This window comes from Rhinopithecus roxellana, chromosome 11 (assembly GCF_007565055.1).
Source record: "Rhinopithecus roxellana isolate Shanxi Qingling chromosome 11, ASM756505v1, whole genome shotgun sequence".
In the NCBI taxonomy this organism is placed as follows: domain Eukaryota; kingdom Metazoa; phylum Chordata; class Mammalia; order Primates; family Cercopithecidae; genus Rhinopithecus; species Rhinopithecus roxellana.
This window is the reverse complement of record NC_044559.1, coordinates 22,719,197-22,742,789: the sequence shown is the minus strand read 5'-3', so window position 1 is coordinate 22,742,789 and position 23,593 is coordinate 22,719,197. Positions and strand designations below refer to the sequence as shown.

Here is a 23,593-nt window from a genome sequence, read left to right as displayed (position 1 = left end):
CTCAGCCTCCCAAAGTGCTGGGATTACAGGCATGAGCCACCGCTCCCGGCCTTGTTTTATTTTTTGTAGAGGTCAGGTCTTGCTATGTTGCCCAGGCTGGAGTACAGTGGTAATTCACAGGCATAGTCATAGTGCACAGCAGCTTTGAATCCCTGGCCTCAAGTGTTCCTTCTGCCTTAGCCTCCTGAGTAGCTAGGACTATTACTTTTTTTTTTTTTTTTTTTTTTTTGAGATGGAGTTTTGCTCTGTTGCCCAGGCTGGAGTGCAGTGGCACGATCCTGGCTCACTGCAACCTCCACCTCCTGGGTACAAGCAATTCTTTTGCCTCAGCTCCCTGAGTAGCTGGGATTACAGGCATGCACTACTACGCCTGGCTAATTTTTGTATTTTTATTAAAGATCAGGATTTCACCATGTTGGCCAGGCTGGTCTCAAACTCCTGATCTTGAGTGATCTGCCTGTCTTGGCCTCCCAGAGTGCTGGGATTACAGGCGTGAGCCACTGTGCCCAGTCTACATTCTTTTTTAATTACACAAAAACAACACATGCTCATAACAGTGTTAAATAATAGAAAGATTAAAAAATGTTGGCCGGGCCCGGTGGCTCACACCTGTAATCCCAACACTTTGGAAGGTTGAGGCAGGCCGATCACGAGGTCAGGAGATCAAGACCATCCTGGCTAACATGGTGAAACCCCGTCTCTACTAAAAATACAAAAAATTAGCCAGGCGTGGTGGTGGGCACCTATAGTCCCAGCGACTCGGGAGGCTGAGGCAGGAGAATGGCGTGAAGCCGGAAGGCGGAGCTTTCACCGAGCTGAAATCGCACCACTGTCCTCCAGCCTGGGCGGCAGAGTGAGGCTCTGTCTCAAAAAAAAAAAAAAAAAATATATTGTTTAGAGTAGAAAGTGAAAGTTTGTGGTTTGGTATGCATTTTTGGTGGTTTTTCTACGTATGCTGCATATTCATAGATATATTAATATTCATACATAAGCTTTATATATATATACACACACATATATATATACACATACACACACCCACACCCACACCCACACCCACACATATATACAACCATAAAATTGTTTGGTACACGTAGGGTTCTTTATTTGTTTTAAAAACAAAAATGTGGGCCGGGCGCGGTGGCTCAAGCCTGTAATCCCAGCACTTTGGGAGGCTGAGACAGGTGGGTCACGAGGTCAGGAGATCGAGACCATCCTGGCTAACACCATGAAACCCCATCTCTACTAAAAAAATACAAAAAAGTAGCCGGCCAAGGTGGCGGGAGGCTGAGGCAGGAGGGCAGGAGAATGGCGTAAACCCGGGAGGCAGAGCTCGCAGTGAGCTGAGATCCGGCCACTGCACTCCAGCCTGGGCGACAGAGTGAGACTCCGTCTCAAAAAAAAAAAACCAAAAAAACAAAAATATGGCCAGGCACTGTGTCTCACTCCTGTAATCCCAGCATTTTGGGAGGCCAAGGCGGACGGATCACGAGGTCGGGAGTTAGAGACCAGCCTGGCCAACATGTGAAACCTTGTCTCTACTAAAAATAAAAAAATTAACCAGGAGTGGTGCCTCATGGCTATAGTCCTAGCTACTCAAGAGGCAGGAGAATCGCTTGAACCCAGGAGGCAGAGGTTGCAGTGAGCCAAGATCATGCCTCTGCACTCCAGCCTGGGTGACAGAGCAAGACTCTGTCTTGTGCGGGGGGGGAAAGGGATCGTTTATAATGTAGCATTTTACAACATGGTTTATTTTTTTTTTTTAACCTTAATGTACTGTGGACTAATTTCCATATTGTAGATACTCCTCTGATTTCTTAAAATACCTGTATGCTGTTGCTTTATACCATGGTTTACTTAAACACTTCTCCATTGTTAATAGAGTTGTTGCCATTTCACACAGTGCTACGTTGAACATTGTTGTACTTATTTAGTTTTGCAATTGTGCTAGATTCCTAAAAGTGGAACCGAGGATTGTGTGGTTACAGGGTATGCACATTTAAAGGCTGCGGTAGATAGTGCCACATTGTTCTCCGGTGTGGTTGTATCAGTTTACATTTGCATCAATAGGATCTGCAGGCTGGTTCCACTGGCTCACACCTGTAATCCCAGCACTTTGGGAGACTGAGGTGGGCAGATCACTTGAGCCCAGGAGTTGGAGACCAGCCTGGAAAACAGAGCAAGACTCCGTATCTTTGAGACAGGGTCTCGCTCTGTTGCCCAGGCTGGAGTGCAGTGGCACAGTCTCAACACAGTGCGGTCTCTGCCTCCTGGGTTCAAACAATTCTCAGACCTCAGCCCCATGAGTAGCTGGGATTACCAATGTTTGCCACCATACCTCGCTAATTTTTTTGTATTTTTAGTAGAGACAAGGTTTTGCCATGTTGGTCAGGCTGGTCTCAAACTCCTGGCCTCAATGATCCATCCCCTTTAGCCTCCCAAAGTGCTGGGATTACAGACGTGAGCCACCACGCCCAGCCCAATTTTTAAATTTTTTGTAGAGACAGGGTCTTGCTATGTTGCCCAGGCTGGTCTTGAATTCCGGGCCTCAAGTGCTCCTGCCTCAGCATCCCAAGTAGCTGGGATTACTGGCACAAGTCACCACACCCAGCGATACTATTATTCTTGTTTGCACATCATTGTGCTCTCGAGTGAGAAGAGTGATGGAGTCACCACCAATGCAGATGGGCGCTGTTTGTCAAGTATGGGAGTCGTCACCCATCTTGACCACAGGGCTAGACCACATGTGGCTCTGTCTGCTGTCGTACACAGTACTGTGCTGCATTGAAGGGGATCCTTGACTCCTGTCCCCAACCTCCATTTGGCATTTCCTGTTCTGAGGGAAAGATGGTTTCTGAGCCTTTTTTTTTCTTTTCTTTGATACAAGGTTTCCCTGTGTCACCCAGGCTGGAGTGCAGTGGCACGATCATAGTTCATGGCAGCCTGACCTCCTCAGTTCTAGCGATCCTCCCACCTCAGCCTCCTGAGTAGCTGGGACTATAGGCGTGCACCATTATGCCCAGCTAATATTTGTATTTTTAGTACAGACTGGGTTTCACCATGTTGGCCAAGCTAGTCTTGAACTCCTGACCTTCAGTGATCCTCCTGTCTCAGCCTCCCAAAGTGCTGGGATTATAGCATGAGCCACTGTACCTGCCCCCACCTTTTTTTTTTTTTTTTTTGAGACAGTCTCACTCTGTCACCCAGGCTGGAGTACAATGGCACGATCTCGGCTCACTGCAACCTCTGCCTCCCAGGTTCAGGCGATTGCCCTGCCTCAGCCTCCCGAGTAGCTGGGACTACAGGTGCCTGCTACCACGCCTGGCTAATTTTTTATTTTTAGTAGAGATGAGGATTCCCCTATGTTGGCCAGACTGGTCTCGAACTCCTGACCTCATGTGATCTGCTTGCCTTGGCTTCCCAAAGTGCTGGGATTACAGATGTGAGCCACCACGCCAGCCCTTTTTTTTTTTTTTAATAACAGTTTTATGAAGATCTAATTCATAGACCTTAACATTCACCATTTTCAAGGGTATGATTAAGTGGTTTTTAGTATATCCACAAGGTGTGCCACAGTCACCACTATCTTTTTTTTTTTTTTTTTTTTTTTTTTTTTGAGACGGAGTCTTGCTCTGCCGCCCAGGCTGGAGTGCAGTGGCCGGCTCTCAGCTCACTGCAAGCTCCGCCTCCCGGGTTCACGCCATTCTCCTGTCTCAGCCTCCCGAGTAGCTGGGACTACAGGCGCCCGCCTCGTCGCCCGGCTAGTTTTTTGTATTTTTTAGTAGAGACGGGGTTTCACCGTATTAGCCAGGATGGTCTCGATCTCCTGACCTCATGATCCGCCCGTCTCGGCCTCCCAAAGTGCTGGGATTACAAGCTTGAGCCACCGCGCCCAGCCAGTCACGACTATCTTAATTTCAGAATATTTTCATCATTCCAAAAAGAAGCCTTATAGCCATTAGCATCCATTCCCCTTATTTTCCTCCCTCCAGTCCCTGGCAACCACTAATCTATTTCCTGTTTATATGGATTTGTCTATTCTGGACATTTCATATGAATGGAACCATACACCATGTGGTCTTTTATGACTGGTTTTCTTAAAACTTAGCATGTTTTCAAGGTTCATCCATGTTGTAGCATGTATCAATACTTCATACATTTTTATGGTCAATTAATGAAGGGTCCAGCCCTACGGGGCTTAGCGGGTGCTCTCCCCATATGTGGAGACAAGAGATTGTAATAAATAAAGACACAAGACAAAAAGATAAAGAGAAAGCAGCTGGGCCTGGGGAACCACTACCATCAAGATGGGGAGACCGGTGGTGGCCCCGGCTGGGCTCGCTGATATTTATTGCATATAAGACAAGGGGCAGTGTAAGGAGGGTGAATCTTCTGAGTGATTGACAAGGTGAAGCAAGTCACGTGATTACAGAATAGGGGGCCCTTCCCTTTTAGGTAGCCGAAGCAGAGAGAGAAGGCAGCATACGTCAGCGTTTTCTTCTCTGCACTTATAAGAAAGATCAAAGACTTTAAGACTTTAACTATTTATTCTACCACTATCTACTACGAACTTCAAAGAGGAACCAGGAGTACGAGAGGAGCATGAAAGTGGACAAGGAGCGTGACCATTGAAGCACAGCACCACAGGGAGGGGTTTAGGCCTCCGGATGACTGCGGGCAGGCGTGGATAATATCCAGCCTTCCACAAGAAGCTGGTGGAGCAGAGTGTTCCCTGACTCCTCCAAGGAAAGGAGACTCCCTTTTGTGGTTTGCTAAGTAACGGGTGCCTTCACAGACACTGGCGTTACTGCTTGTCCAAGGAGCCCTCAAGCGGCCCTTATGCGGGCGTGACAGAAGACTCACCTCTTGCCTTCTAGGTCACTTCTCACAATGTCCCTTCAGCACCTGACCCTATACCCGCCGGTTATTCCTAGGTTGTATTAGTAATGCAACAAAAAGTAACATTAAACGCTAATGATTGGCCGGGCGCGGTGGCTCAAGCCTGTAATCCCAGCACTTTGGGAGGCCGAGACGGGCGGATCACGAGGTCAGGAGATCGAGACTATCCTGGCTAACATGGTGAAACCCCGTCTCTACTAAAAATACAAAAACTAGCCGGGCGAGGTGGCAGGCGCCTGTAGTCCCAGCTACTCGGGAGGCTGAGGCAGGAGAATGGTGTGAACCCGGGAGGCGGAGCTTGCAGTGAGCTGAGATCTGGCCACTGCACTCCAGTCCGGGCGACAGAGCGAGACTCCGCCTCAAAAAAAAAAAAAAAAAAAAGCTAATGATTAATAATGTTTATAATAATGATTGATAATTCTCCATGATCATCTCTATATCTAATTTATATTATGACTATTCTTATTCTAACTATTTTCTTTTTTTTTTTTTGAGATGGAGTGTCGCTCTGTCGCCCAGGCTGGGGTGCAGTGGCCGGACCTCAGCTCACTGCAAGCTCCACCTCCCGGGTTTATGCCATTCTCCTGCCTCAGCCTCCTGAGTAGCTGGGACTACAGGCGCCCACCACCTCGCCCGGCTAGTTTGTTTGTATTTTTTTTTTTTAGTAGAGACGGGGTTTCACCGTGTTAACCAGGATGGTCTCGATCTCCTGACCTCGTGATCCGCCCGTCTTCGCCTCCCAAAGTGCTGGGATTACAGGCTTGCACAACCGCACCCAGCTGTAACTATTTTCTTTATTATACTGAAACAGTTTGTGCCTTCAGTCTCTTGCCTTGGCACCTAGGTACTCTTTCGCCTACAAATTAATACTCCATTTTATAGATAGACTCCATTTTATTTATTCATCAGTTGATGAACATTTGAGCTGTTTCCACTTTGGAACTATTATGAATAATGCTGCTGTGAACGTCGGTGTACACGTTTTTTTTTGGTTTTAGAGATGGGGGTCTTACTATATTGCCCAGACTGGGGAGTAAGCTATTCACAGGCAAGATCATAGCTCACTGCAGCCTTGAACTCCTGGGCTCAAGTGAATCCTCCTGCCTCAGCCTCCTGAGTAGCTGCAACTACAGGCATACGCCACTCTGCCTGGCTTGATGTACAGGTTTTTATGTGGACTTGTTTTTAATTATCTTGGGTGTATACCTAGGAGTGGAATTGCTGGGTTATTTGGTAATGCTATGTTTAACTTTTTGAGAGACTGCCAGACTTCTCTGAAGCAGCTGCACCATTTTATACCCCCAACAGCAATGTATGAGAGTTCCAGTTTCTCCAACACTTGTTATTGTCTGTCTTTTTAATTATAGCCATGCTAGTGGGTGTGAAGTAGTTTCTCATTGTGATTTTGATTTGCATTTCCCTAATGACTAGTAATGTCGAATTTTTTTCCTGTTCTTATTGGCCATTTGTGTATCGTCCTTGGAGAAATGTCTATTCAATCCTTTGCTCATTTACTCTTATCTGACTCAGGGGCCAGAGGTCTTCCCAGTGAGTGATGCCCAGGGTGAGGTTTTCTTTTAAACTGGGCTCTGTCAGGGCTCCAGTATTTCCAGACTTGGCTATGTTCCTGCCTAGTCTTGTGACCCTGGGCCACTTAACCTCTCTGAGCCTTTCTTTCCTTCCTTCCTTCCTTCCTTCCTTCCTTCCTTCCTTCCTTCCTTCCTTCCTTCCTTCCTTCCTTCCTTCCTTTCTCTTTCTTCCCTCCCTCCCTCCCTCCCTCCTTCCCTCCTTCCTTCCTTCCTTCCTTCCTTCCTTCCTTTCTTTCTCTTTCTCTCTTTCTTTCTCTTTCTTTCTTTTTTTTTTGAGATGGAGTTTTGCTCTTGTTGCCCAGGCTGGAGTGCAATGGCACGATCTTGGCTCACCGCAGCCTCCGCCTCCCAGGTTCAAGCGATTCTCCTGCCTCAGCCTCCCGAGTAGCTGGGATTACAGGCATGTGCCACCACGCCCAGCTGATTTTTGTATTTTTAGTAGAGACGGGGTTTCTCTATGTTGGTCAGGCTAGTCTCGAACTCCTGACCTCAGGTGATCACCCGCCTCAGTCTCCCAAAGTGCTGGGATTACAGGCGTGAGCCACCGCCTAGCTGAGCCTTCCTTATTTCTATCAGCATTGCCCAGAGACTGCTCTGAGGCCAGCCATTCCTTGATAAGAGACCTATGTGGTCAGAGAAGTCTCCCCTCTCGTTTGGGGAGTCTTAGTGCGTATGCTTACAGTTCAGCTTCTGAACAGTAACACAGTTAGGAAATCTATATGAAACCTTTATCCAATATATAAATTGCAAATGTTTTCTCCCATTCTGATTTGCCCTCAATTTTTTTTTTTTTTTTTTTTTTTTTTTTGAGGTGGAGTCTCACTCTGTTGTCTGGGCCAGAGTGCAGTGGCACGATCTTGGCTCACTGCAACCTCCGCCTCCTGAGTTCAAGTGATTCTCCTTCCTCAGCCTCCTCATTAGCTGGGAATACAGGCATGTGACACCACACCCGGCTAATTTTATTTTATTTTATTTTATTTTTTTGTATTTTTTGGTAGAGATAGGGTTTCACCATGTTGGCCAGACTGGGTTTTTTTTTTTTTTTTTGAGATGGAGTCTCACTCTGTTGCCCAGGTTGGAGTGCAGTGATGCGATCTTGGCTCACTGCAGCCTCCACCTCCTGGATTCCAGTGATTCTCCTGCCTCAGCCTCTCAAATAGCTGGGATTACAGGCACCTACCATCATGCCAGGCTAATTTTTGAATTTTTAGTAGAGATGGGGTTTTCCTATGTTGGCCAGGCTGGTCTGGAACTCGTGACCTCAGGTGATCTGCCTGCCTTGGCCTCCCAAAGTGCTGGGATTACAGGCGTGAGCCACTAAGCCCAGCCTTAACTTTTTTTATGTTTAATTTTTTCTTTTTTTGAGATGGAGTTTCACTCTTGTTGCCCAGGCTGGAGTGCAATGGCACAATCTTGGCTCATTGCAGTCTCCACCTCCCGGGTTCAAGTGAGTCTCCTGCCTCAGCCTCCCGAGTAGCTGGGGTTATAGGCACCTACCACCGTGCCTGGCTAATTTTTTGTGTTTTTAGTAGAGACAGGGTTTCACTGTGTTAGCCAGGATGGTCTTGATCTCCTGATCTTGTGATCTGCCCGCCTCGGCCTAATTTTTTGTATTTTTAGTAGAGATGGGGTTTCACCATGTTGGCCAGCCTGGTCTCGAATTCCTGACCTCAGGTGATCCACCCACCTCGGCTTCCCAAAGTGCTGGGATTATAGGTGTGAGCCACTACACCCACCTTTAATGTTTAATTTTTTAGGAACGGTGTCTTGCTGTTGCCCAGGCTGGAGTGCAGTGGCGTGATCACAGCTCACTGCAGCCTTGACCTCCTGAGCTCAAGCAGTCCCCCTACCTTAACCTCTCCAGTAGCTGGGACTACAAGTGTGTGCCTCCACATCTAGCTAATTTTTAAAACTTTTTTTTTTTGTAGAGGCGGGGTCTTCCTATGTTGCTTATGTTGGTCGAGAACCCATGGCCTCAAGCATTCTTCCCACCTCAGCTTCCCAAAGTGCTCGGATTACAGACAGGAGCCACTACAGCTGGCCATCTTTTAGAGATTGCACCACTCCAGCCAGGGTGACCCTGTCTCAAAAAATGAAGAAGTAAAAATACATAAAAAATGAATCTCTAAAAGATAACAATGTTTCTCAACATTAATGTCATCCCATAGCATCCCCAGAAAACTTGACAATAATTCCTTAATGTTGTAGGATAGGATCTTGCACTTGAGAATTTAAAAAAGATCTAAGAATAAAAATATTGGCCGGGCCCGGTGGCTCAAGCCTGTAATCCCAGCACTTTGGGAGGCCGAGACGGGCGGATCACGAGGTCAGGAGATCGAGACTATCCTGGCTAACACGGTGAAACCCCGTCTCTACTAAAAATACAAAAACTAGCCGGGCGAGGTGGCGGGCACCTGTAGTCCCAGCTACTCGGGAGGCTGAGGCAGGAGAATGGTGTAAACCCGGGAGGCGGAGCTTGCAGTGAGCTGAGATCTGGCCACTGCACTCCAGTCTGGGTGACAGAGCGAGACTCCGCCTCCAAAAAAAAAAAATATTATTACAAAATTCAGCTAATTATGACAGTTCTTCGGTTTTCTTAATTAGCCCTCAGTACGTTCCTCTACTTGAAAAAATGTTACTCCCAACAGTACCCTCAATCCCATGAGAATCAAAAGTGCTCTTTCAATCCCAGCATTCTCAGTGTTACTTGACCAGGTCTAGTAGTGGTGTTTTAATGATAACCTTTTTTCCACCCTGCAAAACTTGGTCTTTCATTTTCTTTGACACACACATCTATTTCCAACCTTTGCTTAGTGTATAAAGTTAAAGATTAACTTATGACTTTTGCCCTCAATTTCTAGTGAAGAGAGAATTTTGGGGAAAATCCTCTTATCTGAGATTGCATAAATGTTCAGAGAAACATGGAAAAATAAAGAGACCCTGCCAGCGTATCTTCTCTTCTTCCAGCTTTTTGGGAGTGCAAGCTGTGGGTCCCTATCCTGTGTTTGGCTGACTATGCCTGCCCTTACAGTACAGTACTGGGGGTTTCAGGGCAGGTGAGCAACGCTGCTGAGGGAGAAATGGAACGTAGAATTTAGAGACTGAGGCTGGGTGCAGTGGCTCATGCATGTAATCCCAGTACTTTGGGTGGCCAAGATGGAAGGATCACTTGAGGCCAGGAGTTTGAGACCAGCCTAGGCAAGGTGGTCAAACCCTGTCTCTACAAAAATACAAAAATTAGCTGGGTAGTGTGGCTCATGCCTGTTGTCCCAGCTACTTGGGAAGCTGAGGTGGGAGGATCACTTGAGACCGGGATGCAGAGGCTGCAGTGAGCTGAGATCGCATCACTGCACTCTAGCCTGGGTGACAGAGTGAAACTTTGTCTCAAAAAAAAAAAAAAAAAGAATTTGGAGACTGAAAGACACTGGAGAGATAAGGATACTGTGAACAGATGTTCAGTTAGAGAGCCTGTGCTACTCAAAATGTAGGAGATTTGGGGTTGAGCAGACTCCTGTGTGACTGTTCTGAGGCTTAACTGTAAGCTTATACATTGTGATTCTACAAACGAGATGGTAGACTTTGATTACATGGGCCTCTTACCACAGAAATGGCTGGCCTGGGAGGGGTCTCTGTACAATGCTGATAGAAGTAAGGAAGGCTCAGAGCAGTTAAGTAATTAGCCCAGAGTCATGAGACTAGGTGCTAGCATGGCCAGGTCTGGAATGCCAGAGACCTGGAACAATTTAGTTTAAAGGAAAGTCTCCCCCTGGGCATCCTTCACTGGAGTCCCATGGGAAGACCTCTGTCCCTTCAGTTAAAACCCTTAGTCTAATCCAAGGTCACTTTACATTTTCAGACCTCCAGTATATACATCTGGGAAGCAGGGATAGCAATATCCTGTTACCAGCTGTATTACCAGCTGATAGAAGGAGCAGCTAAAATGGATGGGCAGGTTGTTTATCAACCTTGAATTCTGATTTTATTGAATTGTTTCTCTGTATTTTATTTTCCTTTTTTTTTTTTTGAGACAGTCTCACTCTGTCATCCAGGCTGGAGTGTAGTGGCACAATCTTGACTCACTGTAACCTCCACCTCCTGGGTTCCAGCAATTCTTGTGCCTCAGCCTCCCAGGTAGCTGGGACTGTAGGTGCATACCACCACGCCCGGCTAATTTTTGTATCTTTGGTAAAGACATGGTTTCACCATGTTGGCGAGGCCAGTCGCAAACTCCTAACCTCAGGTGATCCACCTGCCTCGGCCTCCCAAGATGCTGAGATTACAGGTGTGAGCCACCACGCCTGGCCTTCTCTGTATTTCCTTGAAGTTTGCTGAGTTCTCTGCAAGAAGGAGGAGGATGACTTATCGTGCCTCTCACTGGCGAGCTCCACCTTTTCTGTAATTTTGAGCACAGTGCAAGGCCTTGGAAAAGCTTTGTTTCTTGAGTCTCTCAAAGGAGAAGAACAATATTAGTGTTTCTGGGAGGGCCAATGGCTGTGCTGTGATGGGGCATGGATGCTTTCTCAGAGGTACTTTCCCCCTAAGCTTTAGGCATGTCTGACCATTTCTTCTGCTTTGGTCTAGTGCTTTCCTCATGATTTAGACTCTGGATGAAGGTGTTTTTGAAGTAGGTTTACTTACTGCTGTCATCCTGTGTCACCTCACTCTCTGTGGCCTGGAAGTGCAGGGTTTCAGGCCTGGCTGTGGGTGGGCGTTATATGACAAAGGGCTCAGCGTCCCTTGCATCTGGTATGATGCCCTCTCTGGTTTCACCACCTTTAGTCATTATTTTACTTGAGGTGTGGGCATATTTGTTCCAGGAGCTTCCCCACCCTCTACAACTTATTGGAGGGATAAATTGTCCTAATGTTTTCTTCTGGTGTTTTTAACCATGAAATCTTAGACCTGGAGTAGATTTGGTTACCAAATAGCCTAAGGAAGGAGGACATAATATTTGATTTATGTAAGATCCAGGAAATAAGGGAAGGCACAATGCCATGAGCTGTGCTTCCAGCTAGACCTTATTAAGTTTCACAATCCTTTATGCAAGAGAGACAACTTCCAGGTGTTGCTAATGGAGGTGTCTCGTGACCTAGAGACAAAACCAGGAGCAGCTTCCTTCTATTTCTCCAAATCCAAAAACGATTGCTAGGGAGTTAGACCATGGCCCAGCTCTGCTTTGAGAAAGGGAATTTTGCTTTTGAGATGATTGAAGTGCTTTAGATTCCTCAGCTTAGAAATGAGAAACGTACAGATAATGAGATACACAGAGGCTTTGCCACATCAGACTTCATGAGCTTGGAGAACATGCAGGTGCTCTCCTGACCTCTTAGCTGTTTGTCAGGTTTCTGTGACCAGGCAGGTGTTACCAATACTAATGTTTAGGGATTCAGCTATATTTTAACTTCATTTTTATGATCCTTTTTTTTTCCAGACAGGATCTTGCTCTGTCACTCAGGCTGGAGTGCAGTGGTGTGACCACAGCTCACTGCAGCCTCAACCTCCCTGGACACTCAATTGATCCTGCTACCTCACCCTCCCCAGCAACTGGGACTGCAGTCATGTAGCACCACACCCGGCTAATTTTTGTATTTTTTTGTGGAGATGGTGTTTTGCCATGTTGCCAGACTGTTCTCGAACTCCTGGGCTCAAGTGATCCACCCTCCTTGGCCTCCCAAAGTGCTGGCATTACAGGCATGTGCCACCACACCCAGCCAGGATCCTCTCTTTAGTCACGTCTTTATCTCTTCATTCGTGTAACAATCTTTTCTTGAGGGCCTGCTTTGTGTAAGGCATTGTGCTTGGTACCGTGAGGGATATGGAAGTGAATGTTTCACATCTTACCCCTAAGTTGCTTACTTTAGAGGAAAAGGTAGGGCTGAGAAGAAATAACTAAAACATAAAGTGTGAAATGGCTTTGTTGAGTTTATGAGTCACATACAAGAAGTGAGTGGATTTTCCTGTAAAAGCACAACCAGGATGATTTCTTTCTGGACAGTGAGAATGCCTAGAGCACCCAGAACTGCTTCTAAGGACTCAGAGAGTTGAGCTGCCTGTCATAAAATGACCTTGCTGTTAGCCTTTTTCTTGGGTCAGCCACCATTGTACCCACATTCCCACTTAATGTAGACCATGTCTCTCTCTCACCCAAAGTTTAAATAACAATGAAAGATGAAATCAGATTGGTGGAGACCTGGAAGCCTAATTTTCCTAATGGATTCTCTTTCCAAATTACATCTGGCCGAGGTGGGAGGATCACTTGAACCTAGGAGTTCGAGACCAGCTTTGGCAACGTAGGAAGACCCTGCCTCTATAAAAATTTTAAAAAATTAGCCAGGGTCAGGTGTGGTGGCTCACATCTGTAATCCCAGCACTTTGGGAGGCTGAGGCAGGCAGATCACCTGAGGTCGGGAGTTTGAGATCAGCCTGACCAACATGGAAAAACCCCATCTCTACTAAAAATACAAAAATTAGCTGGGCGTGGTAGCGCATGCCTGTAATCTCAGCTACTCGGGAAGCTGAGGTAGGAGAATCGCTTGAACCTGGGAGGCAGAGGTTGCGGTGAGCCAAGATCACGCCATTGCACTCCAGCCTGGGCAACAAGAGCAAAACTCTGTCTCAAAAAAAAAAAAAACAAAAACAAAAAACAAAACAAAACAAAAACTAGTCAGGCATTGTGGTAAATGCCTGTAGTCTCAGCTACTTGGGAGGCTGAGGTGGGAGGATTGCTTGTGTCTGCGAGGTCAGAGGCTACAGTGAGCCATGATCGCACCACTGCACTCCAGCTTGGGTGACAGAGTGAGATCCTGTCTCAAAAACAAAGAGCAAGCCTGGCCAACGTGGTAAAACCATGTCTCTATTGAAAATACAAAAATTAGCTGGGCATGGTGGCACAAGCCTGTAGTCCCAGCTACTTGGGAGGCTGAGGCAGGAGAATTACTTGAACCCAGGAGGCAGAGGTTGCAGTGAGCCGAGATTGCGCCTCTGCATTTCAGCTTGAGCAACAGAGCGAGACTCTGTCTCAAAAAAAAAAAAAAAAAAAAAAAAGCAAAAAACAAATTACATCTGAGTGTGTTTCATGTAGTTCTACGTCCCTCCTTTTGTTCTTATTCTAATCTTCGGTTTGGAGAGCAATTTGTGAGGAGGCATGAAATGTATCTGGAGACGGCTATGAACTGTAGCCTGCTGATTTTCATGTAATTCTTGGCTACTTGCCAGTATGGCTGGGGTTAAACTGTTTCCAGGGTAGGAAAAACAGGAACCTAGCATTTTGGTATGAAAACAAACAAGGCTGCTTTGTACTTGATGAAGCTCAAGTTGCAGATCCAGTGAGAGCCCATTAACTATTGTTGATGGCCCACTGACAGTGGTGAGTTTCAGAGACCCCGGCACATTCTGGAAATAGCAGCGAATGGTTGTGCAGCCTACAAAAGTAATAAATATTTCTGCAGTGATTGTCAACAACAAAATGATTTTCTTGTTTGGGGGGCAGGGAGGCAAGAGGCAGAAACCTTAGGAAGCTGTTGCACACCAGTTTCAGCTTCTGCTACTTTTATTTCTCTCCATTTAAAGCTGGGTGCAGTGGCATGAGCCTGTGGTCCCAGTTACTCAGGAGACTGAGGTGGGAGGTTCACTTGAGCCCAGGATTTTGAGGCTGCAGTATATTATAATGGCCCCTGTAAATAGCCACTGCACCCCAGCCTGGGTAACATAATGAGACCCTGTCTCTCAAAAAAATAAATAAAAGGCTGAGGCTGCTCCAATGACATGGGGTGGAGTCAGGAACCTAGGACTCTTTCTGGCCCACTTTAGAGAGCAGGATTCTGTGAGATTGAGGTCAATGACTGGGAAAACCCTAAAGTTCTCATCTGTGTCTTTCTTCCACCTTCTCCAATCTCTGCAATAAAACGAAATCAAATCCCAGATTTACCATATTTTACTAGTAAATATCAGACAAGCAAAACGAGGGTCTAAAATACTCCACTAAAATAGAAATTCCTATATTTGATATTCATGCTGCTACTGTAATCATCAGAAAGAAAAAATGTGCTGGTCAAAGGTACTCATTAGATGTGTACTTGTGTAGGGCCTTGACATTCTACCTCCAACTAATCTTTGTGTCATCTTTTTCTGCCTTTGGACGTATGCCCCATGCATCCTTGTTTCCATGCTTTTATTCATGATCTGCTCTGCATAGTATACTCATTTTATTCACCAAAACCCTACCTATTATTTTAGTATCCATCTCTTTGGGGTGTTTTAGTTTGTTTTTGTTTTTGTTTTTTAAGACAAATTCTTGCCTGTTGTCCAGGCTGACATGCATTGGCATGATCTTGGCTCACTGCAACCTCCGGCTCCTGGGTTCAAGCGATTCATTCTCCTGCCTCAGCCTCCCAAGTACCTGAGATTATAGGCATGCGCCACCATGCCTATCTAATTTTTGAATTTTTAGTAGAGACTGGGTTTGCCATGTTTGCCAGGCTGGTCTTGAACTCCTGACCTCAGATGTTCCACCCACCTTGGCCTCCCAAAGTGCTTGAGCCATCGTACCTGGCATTGGTTTGTTTTTTAAGAGACAAGGTCTCACTCTGATTCCCAGGCTAGGATGCAGTGGTACAATCACAGCTCACTACAGCCTCAACCTCTTGGGCTCAAGTGATCCTCCTGCCTCAGCCTCCTGAGTAGCTGAACCTACAAGGCATGCGCCACCATGCCTGGCTAATTTCTTAACTTTTGGTAGAAACGGGGTCTCACTATGTTGCTCAGGCTGGTCTTGAACTCTTGGCCTCAAGTGATCGTCCCACGTCAGCCTCCTAAAGTGTTGGGGAACCACTGTGTCCAGCTCTTGATAAAATTTTCTTTGAATACAAAAACCTTCTTTGGCCATTCTGTCCCTCAACAGAATCCCTTCTTTGTTTTCTTTTTTCTTTTTCTTTTTTTACTGGAAGCTCAGAGGATCATCCAGCATCTCTTTGAGCTCTTCTTATGTTGCTGTGTTTGTCCCCCACCTCACCATGTTTATCATAGAGTGCATATGTTTGTTTCTATGTAGCTAACTAAATAAATCCTCCAGGGCGAGACTGATTCATCCAATAGTACATCTTTGTTATCCCCACAGCACATCCTGGGTGGACTGGATGCAACTGTAAATATCAGGTCACAAGTAGGGGGGAAGTGACAATATCAAAATCCTATCTCCATGTGTGTCCAAGCCTTTTTTTTTTTTTTTTTGAGACGGGGTGTTGCTCTGTCGCCCATGCTGGAATGCAGTGGCGTGATCTCAGTTCACTGCAAGCTCTGCCTCCCGGGTTCACGCCATTCTCCTGCCTCAGCCTCCCGAGTAGCTGGGACTACAGACGCCTGCCACCACGCCCGGCTGATTTTTTGTATTTTTTATTAGAGACAGCGTTTCACCATGTTAACCAGGATGGTCTGGATTTCCTGACCTTGTGATCCGCCCGCCTCGTCCTCCCAAAGTGCTGGGATTACAGGCGTGAGCCACCGCACCCAGCCGTCGGAGCCCTTTTGGAGTCATACAGACCTAGTTGAGATTCTGGCTCCACTGCCTATTAGGTGTGTGTCCTTGAACAAATTACCTAACGTCACTGTAAAATATGAGATGTCACCATCTGTTGGAATCTTCCCTCTCTGAAATACGTGATTTGATGTTTAGTAGAGGATTACATACTGCAGTTAAGAACCATTTACCCAGCTCTCTTTCCTGAAAGACTCAGTAGTAGGATAGCACTTATGGGTTTTTACGGATACCTTGTGGAAGAGATAAGCTCTGTGACTTGTAGAACAGAGCCTTGTCCTGCCCAGAAGCAGGAGAGGTGTGTGTTTTCTTGCCTGGGCAGGCCTGCTACATGCCTGCCTTTGTCCAGCCCCAGGACATAGATAAAGCTAGTGTTCTTGGTTTCTAGCAGTTAAGCAACCTTTAGTGTTTCTGCTTGGCAGAGCTCTGGGTTTGGGATTTATCCCCTTGCATTCCCCAAAATAATTACTTCAGGATCCTTTTGTTAATGCCCAGCCTCACACCCATGACACGAAGATGTCTCAGTTTAACTTTTATTGTGACACTCATGTTGGTTTGAAGTTTAAGTTAGTATTTATTCTCTCCTTTCTTGAGTCAGAACTCTAAGGCATTTAAATGGGTGCGTGCCCAAACCAGAGAAAGATAAGAAAGATCTCTTATCTTAGACATTCTGTGTCTGCCCAGCAGCCTCTGCTCAAAGCTCCTGGAAACAAAATGGCCTTCCGCCTGGAGATTATCTCCTACCTAGAAGCCTGGCAGTTACTGTCCTGTTCTGACAAACTCTCTTTCTTCAGATCCCTTGATTATGAAATAAGATACCCCTAGACCTTCAGCCCTAGTTGCCATCACCCTCGGTTGACCAGATGACATGGGTGTGGGAGCAGCTCACCAGGTTCCCAAGAGCCATGACCTGGGAAGGTCTCCAGCCTATTCCTTGTGTGTGGATCTGTTGTGCATTGGGAACAGATGAGAACTTTAGGGCTTTCCCAGTCATTGACCTCATAGAACCTTGCTCTCCAAAGTGGGTCAGAGGGACCCTAGGACCCTGATTTCACACTCCAGAATGCCACCATCATATACGGTATGCATGGCAGTCTCATAAACAGGGTTCCAGAGCGCTGACCAGGGACCTGCCTGTCTGCTTAACATTCTCCTGACCCTCAGTTCTGATTTTTGCTGTTTTTTTTTTTCCTTGTTTGTAACTTCTGATATTCTAATATCTGATGCCTGCGTGATCATAAAGGAAAGAGCCTATGGAGCCAGAGTCTTCACTCAGATCCTTGCTGTCTCACAGCCGGCTGTGTGACCTTGGGCAAGTTACATAAACCCCATATGCCTCCATTTCTGCAGCTGAGTAATAGGGATAGTAATAGCCACATCATAGGGTTGTTGTGGCTTTGAGATGTTGGTTAAATAGAGTTTTTAGCATGGAGTCTGGCTCATGGTCAGGGCTGAACAAATGATTATCTCTCCCCTACCCCACCCCAGAATTTAAAGATTATACATATAAAGGCTGCCTACAGAAATGCTGCCAAAACATACTTAAACAAATTTACTACAGTAAAAGAATGAATGCAGGTAGCTGTGAGCATATATATTGTTACAGTATGTCTTAAATTAATCCGGTAGGGCACAGTGTTTCATGCCTGTGATGTCAGCATTTGAGGATGCTGAGGTGGGAGGATTGCTTGAGGCCAGGAATTCGAGACCAGCTTGGGCAACAGAGCGAGACTTCCTATTTAAAATAAAATTTTAGGGAGGCTCAGTGGCGCAGTCCTGTTGTCCTGGCTCATAAGGAGTGGGGGCCAAGCGTTTGAGACCAGCCTGGGCAACATAGGAAGCCCTCATCTATGTATCAACAAAAAATAATTTAAATAAAAATTTAAAAAGTTAATCTGAGGCCAGGCATGGTGGCTCATGCCTGTAATCCCAGCACTTTGGGAGGCTGAGGTGGATGGATCACTTGAGGTCAGGAGTTTCAGACCAGCCTGGCCAACATGGTGAAACCCCATTTCTACTAAAAAGATGAAAGTTAGCTGGGAGTGGTGACATACGCCTGTAGTCCTAGCTACTTGGGAGTTTGAGGCAGGGGGATCACTTGAACCTGGGAGGCAGAGGTTGCAGTGAGCCAAGATCGTGCCACCACCCTCGACGGAATCCAAAGGATAATTTTTTTTTTTTTTTTTTTTTTTGAGATGGAGTCTCACTCTGTCGCCCGGGCTGGAGTGCAGTGGCCGGATCTCAGCTCACTGCAAGCTCCGCCTCCCGGGTTTACGCCATTCTCCTGCCTCAGCCTCCCGAGTAGCTGGGACTACAGGCACCGCCACCTTGCCTGGCTAATTTTTTGTATTTTTTAGTAGAGACGGAGTTTCACAGTGTTAGCCAGGATGGTCTCGATCTCCTGACCTCGTGATCCTCCCATCTCGGCCTCCCAAAGTTCTGGGATTACAGGCTTGAGTCACCGCGCCCAGCCCCAGAGGGTAATATTTTCAGCAGTACTATCTCTGGGGATTCTCTGAACTGCGGAGGAGGAAACTGCCTCAGTAGAAGGATATCTCAGATGCTGCTTGGGGCCGTAAGTAGTTGTTAACCTGCAACTTTTTTTTTTTTGAGACGAAGTCTCGCTTTGTCACCCAGGCTGCAGTGCAGTGGCACAATCTCAGCTCACTGCAAGCTCTGACTCCTGGGTTCATGCCATTCTCCTGCCTCAGCCTCATCCTCAGCCTCCTGAGTAGCTGGGACTACAGGTGCCTGCCACCACGCCCAGCTAATTTTTTGTATTTTAGTAGAGAAGGGGTTTCACCATATTAACCAGGATGGTCTTGATCTCCAGACCTCATGATCTGCCCGCCTCGGCCTCCCAAAGTGCTGGGATTACAAGCGTGAGCCACCGTGCCCGGCCGTTTTTTTTTTTTTTAATTTGAGACAGTCTTGCCCTGTCACCCAGGCTGGAGTGCAGTGGCATGATCTCAGCTCACTGCAGCCTCCATCTCCCAGGTTCAAGTGATTCTCCTGCCTCAGCCTCCCTAGTACTGGGACTACAGGTGTGTGTCACTATTTTTAGTAGAGATGGGGTTTCCCCATGTCGGTCAGGCTGGTCTTGATCTCCAGACCTCGTGATCTGCCTGCCTCGGCCTCCCAAAGTGCTAGGATTACAAGCATGAGTCACTGTGCCCGGCCCCCCTTTTTTTTTTTTTTTTTGAGACCGAGTCTCATTCTGTCGCTCAGGCTAAAGTGCAGTGGTGCGATCTTGGCTCACTGCAACCTCTCCCTCCTGCACTCAAATGCCCCTCCCACCTCAGCCTCCCAAGTAGCTGAGACAACAGGCATGTGCCACCATGCCCTGCTAATTTTTGTATTTTTTGTAGAGATGGGGTTTTGCCATGTTGCCCAAGCTGGTTTTGAACTCCTGGGCTCAAGCAATCTGCTCATCTCAGCCTCCCAAAGTACTAGGATTACAGGCGTGTGCCACGGTGCCGAGCCAACCTGCAACATTTTGACAACATAATCCTGCTTAATTCTAATTTAGTATGACTTCCTTTTTTTTTTTTTTTAAGTTGGTGAATTCAACATTGAATTTAATTCTGCATTGGCAGGCGGATGACTAAAGTCATTCGAAGAAGGATTTACCCTACCTTTGGCTCATCATGTATGAGACTGGATCACGTACATAGAAGAACCCATTTTTTCAGGCTAGCAGAAATGATCATCTTGCTTTTCAAATGGCAAAGCTGACTACTTTGTCACTAGGTTGTAGTAATATTTGTATAACATGGCAGAAAGTGAACTCACTTTCCTGGGAATGCCTGAATTTGCCAACTCAACCTCTTTTTCTCCTCACCCCTCAGATCTCAGTGCTTAGTGAATGTTAGTGAGGGGCTGTAGGCAAGAAGTTGATTAGTAAGAAAGAAGCTGTTGTCAGCAGTCACTTTTTTAGAATATATTGTACTAGGTGTAATGCCTTGGGTTAAATGCTGCCTTGCACACAGGAATTTATAATCTGTGAGAAGATAAAAATAGACAAATGCTGATTAGAAACACTGTCTTGGGTAGCATCATAAAAGGATGATTCATTAGGAAATCAGGAAGTCTATAATGCAATTTTGATCATTTAGGTTGTATTTTTACAATTTTTTTTTTGGATTTCTAGTAATTTTGTCACAATTCCACTTCTTCTGAGATCATCACTGATGAATATTATTTAGAATTATGGGGCCAAGCTTAGTGGCTCATGCCTGTAATCTCAACACTTTGAAAGGCTAAGGCAGGAGGATCACTTGAGGACAAGAGTTCAAGCCTGGACAACATAGTGAGACCCTGTCTCTACAAAAAATAAAAATAAAAATATATTAGCTGAATGTGGTGGTGTGTGCCTGTAGTCCCAGCTTTTCAAGAGGGTGAGGCAGGATGATCACTTGAGCCTAGGGTGACAGAACAAAACCTTATCTCTTAAAATAAACAAAAACGGAAGGAAGAAAAATATGGAACACTTCATAGCCCATTAGAGCAAGGTTTCTTGTGTGTTTTGGTCATAGTGGCATCCCCAGTGCCTGAAACAATGCCTGGCACACTGTAGGTATTCAGTGAGCGTGGAGTGAGTGAATGAATGGTACACTTATGCCATGGCACTCTTTCTGGAGAATTGCAGATGCCAGTCTGTCTTGTTAGATCAGTGCAGATTACATTGCCCATGAGGTGATGAGGATGCTCTTTCCATCAGTTTGATTGCCAAAGTTAATACTGTGTATGTTTTGTGGTTCTCAGTGGTTGCCAGGGAACCAAGAAAGTGAAAGGAAGGGGTTGAAAGCAGCCTCATTACTCTTCCCTGGGCGACTGTGCCTTGATGTCCAGCCTTGTCTGTCTGGCAATTTGACCTGGTTGTGAGAGTGGCAAAAAGGCCTGGGATAGACTGACCGTATCTTGAGAATATGTATGTGCTGAAGAATCGCTTCCCAGTCCCTAAACACCGGCAGCAGCAGGAGCCACTTCTTTTGCACATCGGCCACCTTTTTCTCTAGCAGTGAGGCTGTGATCCATTCTTTTCGTGAGTCTCGAGGAAATGGCTCAGCCAGTTTGGCACATTCATTTTCTTATCAGGAAAGTCAATGTGACCTTGACCGTCAGTGGGGACCTGCAGTAAACACATTGTGTGTCTGGCTGGATTCTAATGATCAAACAGTACTTTTGGCACCTCACTGTGCTGTACGTGTCATGTGCTGCTAATTTATTGTCGTAGGTTGGGGGTTATAGATACTAATTTGCAAGAATCATTTCTGACTTCTATGGATCATGCCCAGCACAGTGCCACTACCATGGAGGCCTTGGATAAGTATCATGAAAGAAAATTGTTGCAGAAAATGAAAGGAAAGATGAAATATACTTGCTTTGAGTCCTGGACAGTGTAATTAATTTGTAGCCGAGGAAGTTAGTGAAAAGTAATTTTTTAAAATCCCAGCGCTTCAGGAGGCTGAGGTGGGCAGATCACTTGAGTCCAGGAGTTCAAGACCAGCCTGGGCAACATGGCAAAACCCCATCTCTACACAAAAAAACAAAAATGAGCTGCGCATAGTGGCACGTGCCTGTAGTACCAGCTAGGGAGGATCGCTTGAGCCCGGAAGGCAGAGGTTGCAGTGAGCCAAGATCATCACGCCACTGTACTCCAGCCTGGGTAACAGAGTGAGACCCTATCTCAAAAAAAAAAAAAAAGTAACTTTGGATTTATAAAGCTCCCCTGAAGATTGTTCTCCTCGAGTCATTTCTGGAAATCCAAACCCAAACATGGACCTTTTGTACTGTGCGAGTGTTGCCTTTGGTAGAGGATTCAGGCCCAGGGAGAACTGCTGTGACCTGCTGTTTCAGGGAGGGTAGCCAAAAGGGATTTGGCTTACACCACCGACGAGGGAAAGTCAGAGCAGGACACCATCCCCAGGGTCCTTGCTTGTGCAAAGCTTGCATTAGAGAACTCTTTTCTCCCTGAACTGAACTTAGTGAAGAAAACATGACAAACCTAAGGCGGTGAACTTTTCCGAACCAAGAGTTGGTTTAAATATAGATGAGCTGCCTTTCTGGCAACTTGGAGGCTGCGGTGGGACTTGTTGTACCTTTTATAAGACAAGTGAGGAAAGATGTTGGCACCTGTACTTGTGCCGTTTGTTTATGAAATATAAACTCTCCGGTGGAAGCGAGGACTTGAAAGGTCAGTGTCCAAGGTAGCGTGTCCTACCTTAGCTGGGGAAAAGGTGCTTCTCCAAGCCCCCACTGTAAATTGCCTCATTCCCTAGAGAAAGTTGGGACAGCCAGGCTTCACGTCCTATTATGTATTGAGACCGACTCTGGCAGGGGTGGGGGTGGAAAAGTTTCTGTGAAACTGACAGACACTGGACTGGATTTTCTTTCCCAGGGAGGAGAAACAATACTTTAGGAGCTACAAAGTCAGTCCTTATTCAGAGCAGTGTTCCTCTTTTCAGCTTTAGAGACTTGATTTATGTACCCCCGAGCCTAGTTAGAGCCAAGGGGATGCAGCAGCCTGCTGCCATCTGCAACCCCCACCATCCTCCCACGGTGGGCTCTGGCTCTAGGTGGGTCCAGGGCTGGGCATTGTGGGTCTGCAGCACATCCTCCTCAGTATTCCAGCGCAGCTGTCTGAAGTTTTTTCTGCTGCGCCTGAACTGATGTCATTTCCCACTTGGCAGACAGCTTCAGCTTTGCTGCGTCTGAGATATGTCACGAGAAGGTGGGGGTGGGCCAGAACCAGGCGGGGGGAGTAGCGAGGAGAGCAGGAGACAGTGTGCCTGCTCGGTCCCAGGACTCTGTTTACTTTGCTTTGCTAAGGAAGGCTGGTGAACCAGGACCACCGCGCACACAGGCCCATCAGGGGCAATGCTCATTCCAAGACCTTAACTTTTAAGAGCCCTTTGTTCCAACGTTAGTGTGGACGATGCTCTTGCAGGATGCCTTTCCTTTTGGGTCTTAGACAGGTAATTGGTTCCGCACGGATCGGGTTTGGAAGGGAAGAAGGGGTGGGAGCTTGTTTATTGTACTACTGCTTTGGGTGGAGGGAATATTTTAGCAAATGCCTCTCGGTCAGACCAGGCCAGTTCCCACACAGAACTTTCCAGTCTCCCTTCTTGTTTGCTAGCTGCTCCTTACTTTCAGAGCCACCCTGTTCTTAACCCTCTACGTCCCCGAGGTTTCTCTAGGGCTGTCCAGTTCTGATTTTCCATCAGACACTGTAAAACTGCTTTGGAAACTTCACGGAGAAACAGCTGAAGAGTGGGGCTGGGGAAGGGGAGAGGCAGAGTGCGATTCTTGCTGCAAACCCCTTTTATTCCTTCTCCATTTTGATTTGGCTAGTTAGTGGAGATTTCCTCACAGTCCTCTGGTTCTGAAGGGACTCTGCGCTGGGGGTGGGTTGAGGGCTCCGTTCTTCTTCTAAAGGAAAGGCTTTCTTCCTTTCAAGCATGTGCCTGGGGCTGTGCGGCTGAGGGACGTCCAGGACACCTCAGGGGAAGGGGTGTAGAATTGACCCCATTTTGGCCCCTTACTGACTGATTTTTCAAACAGACCCCTGTGG

At 46.5% G+C, this 23,593-nt stretch overlaps 1 protein-coding gene across 3 annotated transcripts in view; it reads left to right on the top strand.

Moving 5' to 3' along the window:
* The window catches only part of WBP1L (WW domain binding protein 1 like), an 80,004-nt gene that overhangs the window by 11,650 nt on the left and 44,761 nt on the right, over nt 1-23,593 (top strand). Inside the window, exon 1 of one of the 3 annotated variants that reach the window (XM_010356183.2) lies at nt 22,464-22,997. The exons of the other annotated variants lie outside the window; for them this stretch is intronic. Within the exon in view, the coding sequence (XP_010354485.1) occupies nt 22,971-22,997 (27 nt within the window). The 5' untranslated portion in view covers nt 22,464-22,970. Of the gene's footprint in view, nt 1-22,463; nt 22,998-23,593 lie in introns of those variants that run through there. 3 annotated transcript variants of the gene reach the window in all.